Consider the following 7,066-nt stretch of genomic DNA (forward strand, 5'->3'; position numbering starts at 1 on the left):
TCTCCACCGACTCTCGCTAGCGTTCTAACTGCCCCCCCCCTTTATTCCCCTGCCCCCACTCCCGTCGGCAACGGCCTCGCGCCGCGGAGACCTGTCTAATGTGCACTCAGCCGCGCGCCAACCGCCTTCTTCCTTCCTCCACGCGGACACAGTACTCCACGTCCATGAGAAGGCCTCGCGCCTCCCGCAGATCTTCCTGGGTCTCCTACCTTCAATTCAAGCCAGAGTCCACCATTACTGCCTACTCCAACCTCGCGCAGACCGGGGGGAAAAGGGTGTGGGGGGGAGGGGAAGGACACTTTCCCCTCCCCCCCAAACATCCCGAGGCCATAACCTAACATGGCCACGCCGCCAGCCCGCCGCAGTCCCCACGTCCCAAGGGGACCAGTGCCGCCCGCTCCCAGATTCCAGGGAATCAGTGGATCAGGCTCGGAAGATGGTCTCGGAGTTCGGTCCTTGGCCGCGCTCAGCCGCTCACTCACCTGAGGCCGCCATGTTGGGAGAGGGAGAGAGAACGCAAAGGACCCGGATGAGGCAATCACGTGATTATAGCGGGCGCGTCGGGCTAGGAGACGCGAAACTGGGAGGGGGCGGGGAGGTGAGGACGGAGACAGGAGGAGGGGGCGGCGCCGCTCTAAGTTCGTAAAGCAGCGCGAGGAGGTGGCGCGGCGTCCGACGGGAAGATCTGCGCGACATGTGGCCAGAGGGGCGGAGCCTGGGCTGTCGCGAAATCCCTCACGCTTTACGTAGGGCTACGTGCGGCCGCCGAGTGGGGTCGGAGCCCGGGGCGGGGCCTGGAGAAGCGCTGACTTCCGGGAGAGTCTGGGCGCTTTGGCTGGTTCCCCTTCAGCGTGCACGGAACGGAGGCTAACTGCGACCCGCAACCTGTGGGTCCCGGTTGACTTTCTGTAAGGGTAGGGCCTGAGTTCTCTCTAAAACGCTTTTCGTAAGGACAGAATAAGCCCAGTAGTCTTGTGTAAGGATGATTTTAATTAGAATAAGACGGTAACAGACATTGACAGTTAACTGACACCGGCTTTGACTTCATTTCGTTTTTCAGTTTACTGACTAGGTTCCTTCAAATTGAGGCCCTTATGATTTTCGAACCGAGTGCAGTCCGTGCTCACTCTTGCCAATGCGCCATTTTATTACATATTACTATTTAATTCATTGAGAACTGTTGAGCACCAATCATGTGCCATGGACTGGTACAGACATTTGTAGATACAACTCAAGCTATTAAATGGAATATGGATTATACAAGAGCAATCATGGAGAGAAAGACAGTTAAAAAGTTGTTGCTGCTAGGGTCAATTGGAGGCTGAACTACCACATGATGGACCATAGTTCAAGTTCTGAACCTGGCACTTTGAAACTCACAGTTGGGCGTATATGTGTGCATGCCCAAAATCCTGAGTGGAGAATAGAGAAGGGATTGCAGCCCCGCCATCCCCCCTGGGGAGGGTCATCTCTCACTTTGTCTCTCCAGGGACTGCACGTGCCCTGTAGTGCTAGCTCGCTCTCTCTCTCTCTCTCCCTCCCTCCCTCCTCTGCCCCCTCCCCCCCCCAGCAAGCACATGAGCCCTATAGCAAAAGTAGTTTTTTTTTTAAAGTTGTTTTCAGGGTCACATGGCTTGGACTAGGCACTTTTACCTAGATAACCACTTATAGTTAATGAAGATAATTCCCTGGGCCAGCAGGAAGGATGGTGCTTAAGGTGTTGGACTCCCACATGGGTGACCACAGTTTCAAGACCCAGACCCACGTGGATGGGTGTGCATGCCCAAAATCCCAGGAGGAGAATGGAGGAGAAGGGATTGTGGTGTGGACATTCCCCTTGGCAAGTGATTTTTCACTTTCTCTAACTCTGTCTTTTCTTCTTAGTTTTTTGCCTTAGGACACATATGCTTGCCATCTGAGCTATATGCCAGCCCCATAGCACAGCACTTAAGGGAACCAGATCCCACATGGCCAACTGTATTTTAAATCCTGGCCCCCATGGCTTGAGAAACATGCACGGTAGATGTGTATGTATGCCCAGTATCCTATCACGGTTTTCTCTCTCTCTCTCTCTCTCTCTGACACACCTTCTGACAATTAAAAAAAGGAAAAGAGTCTGGGCTGTGAGAGTGAGTTTGTAGTTTGAATCTACCAGTTTAAATGCTTGCTAAAATAAAATAATCTTTGAAGAGTGCATTAGTTTCCTATTCTTGCTATAACAAGTGAACACAAATTTAATGGTTTGAAACAATGTAGTTTTTTTCTCTAGAGGAAGGAAGACTGAAATGGGTTTTAATAGGCCAAAATCAAGGTGTTGGCAAGACTGTTTATTCTGGAAGTTCCAGGGGAGAATCTGCTTCCCTGCCTTTTCAAGCTTCTACAAGCTGCCCATATTACTAGATTTATGGTCCTTTCCTTCTATCTTTAAAGCCGTCAGCAGAAGTTTGAATCTTTCATCAAATTACTCTGACTCAGTTTCTTCTGTCTCCCTCTTTTATTTATTTTTTAAAAATGTTTGTTTTTAATTGTCAGAAACTATGCTTACCAGAGGAAAATGGAGAGAGAGAGAGGAGAGGGAGAAACTACTCCCCAATAGGATGAGGTCATGCTGCAATCTGTTTTCCATATCTTCCTGCTGGGGCACGCATGCACATGTACCTGGTGTGTTTTCAAGCTGCTGGAGAAGGGATTTGAACTGCCATTCACCATGTGGGATCCAGATGCCCTAATGCCAGGTCTCAAGATCAATCCTTTCATTCTTTGTTTTTGTTTTTTTTTGGGGGGGGGAGGTTTTTGCCTTAGGACATGTGTACTCCCAGGAAAGAAAGACAGACACAGTGAGTGGGAAAGTGAGAATCACCCCCATCCCCACCGCCCCGGGAGGTGGCTATGCTGTGGTCTTTTCTCCTCCTCCTCTCAGGATCTAGGGTGTGTGTGCGCGGCACACACACCCACACGTCCGGTGTGATTTTGAAGTCACAGGGTCCAGGACTTGAACCATGGTCAGCCAGGTGGGAGTCCAGCGATGTAACTGCTACACCATCTGTTGGTCCCTTGTTTTTGTTTTCTAAAGGTAGGTATCGAGAGAGGAGGCAGAGACGAAGAGAAATGACAAGAAAGGGGAAGAAAAAAGCATGAGACGAGAAAGAGAGTCATCTAAGCTGGTGCCCAATGCTAAGATCCTCCAGCCTCCAGCAGCCCTGAGTTAGGTGTGCGGCACCATCCCCCCTTTCACTTTTAAGGACCCCAGTGATTTATTGGGTCCACTTTTTAAATCAAATTATAATCTCCCTATTTCAAAGTCATCTGGTGAGCAGTCTTAATTCCATTTGTAACCCTAATTTCACTTTGCCATGTAACAGAACACATTCACAGATTGTTTTTTATTTTTGGAGAGGTTTTTGCTATAGGGCGTGGGTTCTTGCCAGAAAGACAGAGACAGAGAGACAGAAAGCGAGAAATGACCCCCCAGGGGGGATGGCCACCCTGGAGTCCCGTCTCCTCCATTCTCCTCTCAGGATCTTGGGCACACACACACACGCCCAGTGTGAGTTTAAGCCACCGGGTCTGGGACTCGAACTGCGGTCGACTACATGGGAGTCCATCGACATAGCCATTATGCCAACTGCTGGTTCCTATACATTCACAGGTTTTAAGGATTCAGATTTGAATATCTTTAGGAGGGGGACATTCTGTCCACTACAAGGGGATATAAAACAATCTCTAGTCTCTGCAACATAACATTCACAATATCTGTGATACAACCAAAATTATTCCACATATGAAGATGTAGAAAGTAATGACCCAGGGAACCAGCAGTTAGCGTAATGGCTATGTCGCTGGAGTCCCACATAGTCAACCACGGTTTGCGTCCCGGACCTGGTGGCTTAAAACTCACACCAGGCGCGTGTGCATTTGTGCCCAAGATCCCGAGAGGAAAATGGAGGAGAAGGGATTGCGGCGTGGCCATCCCCCCTGGGGGGATGATTTCTCGCTTTCTGTCTCTATGTCTCTCTCTCTCTCTCTCTCTCTCTCTCTCTCTCTGTCTGGCGAGCGCATGCGCCCTATAGTGAAAACCTCTCCAAAAAAAAAAAAGAAAGTAATGACCCATTCTCAAGGGACAAAACAATTCATAGAGGCCAACCCCTAGATGACCCATATGTTGAAATGATAAGACAAACACTTTAATGCAGCTGTTATAACTGTACTCACTGAGTTAAGGTAAAATATACTTGTAATGAATGAATAGGTAGGAAATCTAAGCAGATAAATAGAATATGCAAAAAAAAAAACTCCCACAAATTTTGGAACTAAAAAATACAATATCTAAAATTCATGAAGAGGGACTAATACCAGAATAGATATAGTAGAGGAAATAATTTGTGTGTGTGTGAAGGTAGATTAGGGGCCAGCAGGTGGTGTGGTCGTTAAGGCACTAGACTCCCACATGGCTGACCAATTCAAGCAGCTTGCTGGCAGCTTGCTTTCTCACTTTCTCTCTCTCTGTCTCTTTCTGGTGAGCATTCATGCCACATAGCAAATTAATAATAATAAAATAAAAACTAAGTAAATATTTTCTAAAAGGTAGATCAATAGAAATGATCAAATGTGGGGACTCAGGTTTGCCAGGATGGTCCCCAATGTCTTTGAGCACACTAGGCCAACGCGTATCACTGGGAAGTAGCTGTGGCTGTTAGCTTGCGGCGCAACTCTGTGGGACCTGGCCCTTAAAGATAGCCACAATGGGGCTGGCAGGTGGCATGGTAGTTAAGGGCACCGGATTTCGGCATGGCCAACCACAGTTTGAATCCTGGACCTAGTGGTTTGCTTCTCACATTCCCTCTCTTTCTCTTTTTCTCTCACTCTATCCATCTCTGGTCAAATTAAAATAAATAAATTAAATAAATAGGGTTAAGTGAGATAATTCTTTAAAAAAAAAAGATAGCCACAATGGGTCAACAGGTGGCATGGTGGTTAGGACACTGAACTTCCACATGGCAAACTGCAGTTCAAGTCCTGGACTTGGCAGTTTGCTTTCTCACTCTCTCCCTCTTTTTGGTGAGTGTGTTTGCCTTATGACAAATAATACTAATAATAAAGTTAAGTAAATCCCCCCTGGGGGCCAGCAGGCAGCATGGTGGTTAAAGGCGCTGGATTCCCACATAGCCGATTGTGGTTCGAGTCCTGGACCTGACAGCTTGATTTCTCGCTTTCTCTCTCTCTCTGGTCAAATTTAAAAAATAATAATAATAAGTGGAAATAAATAATTGTTAAAATCAATCAATCAATCAATACCCCCCCCCAAAAAAAAAGCTAAAGATAGTCACAACTGCTGAAAATAGTGATAATGAAAAACTGGCTGCTCTGGAGGCTAAAATCTGTCATTTTGGAGACTTCAACTTGCCGTGGGACAAGTTTTTAAAGGAACATAAAATTGGATGAAGGATGGATACCTTTGGAGATATTGATAAAATTAATAGGTTAAACTGTCTAATAACACACTTTAATAGTGGGAGCATTGAGTAATTCCAAGGAAGAATTCATGAAAATCAGTGAAGATAAAACTAAAATCAGGAAGTCTCCAAGCAAACCCTTCCCCAAAGTAACTGATGATTATAAGAAGGATGTAAAAAACAGATCTATATTAAGGGCTTCCCAACTGATGCAACCCTGAATGGTATAAAAGAATGGTTAAAAGATAGAGGCAAAGTACTAAATATGCAAATGAGAACATTGCAGAAAGTATTTAAGAGAGCTACATTTGCTGTTTGGTAGGATCTAATCTGCAAAGTTTTGTAGAGAGCCTTGGCCAGAAGTACCAAGCCACACAGATGTTAATACTTTTCATAGAAGCTTACTTTGCAAAAACAAAAATTTTTTTTTTTGGAGAGATTTTTTGCTATAGGGTGTGTGCGCTTGCTGGAGAGACAGAGAAACAGAAAGCAAGAAACCAATTGGAGAGACAGAGAAACAGAAAGCAAGAAACAAATACCCAGGGGGGGATGGCCACGCCACAATCCCTTCTCCTCCATTCTCTTATGATTTGAGGTATGCATGCACACGTGCCCAGCATGAGTTTTAAGGCACTGGGGCCCAGTCTCAAACCACTGTCGAATACGTGTAAGGCCAGCAACATAATCATTACGCCATCTGCTGGTCCTGCAAAAAAAGTTTTAAAAAATGCAGAATAGGGACCGGCAGTTAGCGTAATGGCTGTGTCACTGAACTCCCATGTAGCTGACCGCAGTTCGAGTTCCAGACCAGGTGGCTTAAACTCACACTGGGCACGTGTGCGTGCATGCCCAGGATCCCTAGAGGAGAATGCAAGAGAATGGATTGTGGTGTGGCCATCCCCCCTGGGGGGTGATTTCTGACTTTCTATCTCTCTGTCTCTCCCTGTCTTTCTAGCGAGCGCACGGACCCTATAGCACAAACCTCTAAAAAAAAAAAAAAATGCAGATTGAAGGCAAAGTAAAGTGGAAGCAAAATTAAGGCCTAAACAAAGAGTAAGGAGAAACACAGAAGTTAGCAGAAGATGTGGAAATGAAATCTGTAGAAGAAAAGATTGGTTACTTGCTGACAGTTTGGGGTGATACAGGTGATCAGACCTGTAGAAAAGATTTGCACACTCTTTTCTTCAAATCATGGTGAAATAATGGATAGACTGTTAGAGGAGCAAAAGAGGGAATAATTCTGTTTAAAGAAAAGGCTAAGAAAACTCTAGAAAAAGCCAAAGATGCAAGTAGTGGTAACCTACAGTTAAGGAACAAAGAAGTCACTTGGAAAGTACTGGAATAATGGGACCAGCAGTTAGCATAATGGCTATGTAACTGGACTCCCATGTAGTCGACTGTGGTTCAAGTTCCGAACCCAGCAGCTTAAACTCCTTTGGGTGCGTGTGCGTGCGTGCCCAAGGTCCCGAGAGGAGAATGGAGGAGAAGGGATTGTGGCATGGCCATCCCCTCTGGGGGGTGATTTCTCGCTTACTGTCTCTCTGTCTCTCTCTGTCTCTGTCTTTCTGGCAAGCCTACATGCCCTATAGCAAAAACCTCTCCAAAAAAAAAAA

The 7,066-nt window shown here is 46.2% G+C and overlaps 1 protein-coding gene across 3 annotated transcripts in view; it reads right to left on the reverse strand.

The window, feature by feature from the left end:
- The window catches only part of EIF4B (eukaryotic translation initiation factor 4B), a 50,324-nt gene extending 49,710 nt beyond the window's left edge, over window positions 1-614 (reverse strand). For 2 of the 3 annotated variants that reach the window (XM_014592588.2, XM_014592592.2), the window contains exon 1: window positions 483-614. In XM_014592588.2, the coding sequence (XP_014448074.1) occupies window positions 483-495 (13 nt within the window). In that variant the 5' untranslated portion in view covers window positions 496-614. The remainder of the gene's footprint in view (window positions 1-482) is intronic. The other variant, XM_006141587.3, reaches the window with a different exon arrangement.
- Between the last annotated feature and the right edge of the window lie 6,452 nt (window positions 615-7,066).

This window comes from Tupaia chinensis, unplaced genomic scaffold (assembly GCF_000334495.1).
Source record: "Tupaia chinensis unplaced genomic scaffold, TupChi_1.0 Scaffold000059_1, whole genome shotgun sequence".
Lineage (NCBI taxonomy): Eukaryota > Metazoa > Chordata > Mammalia > Scandentia > Tupaiidae > Tupaia > Tupaia belangeri.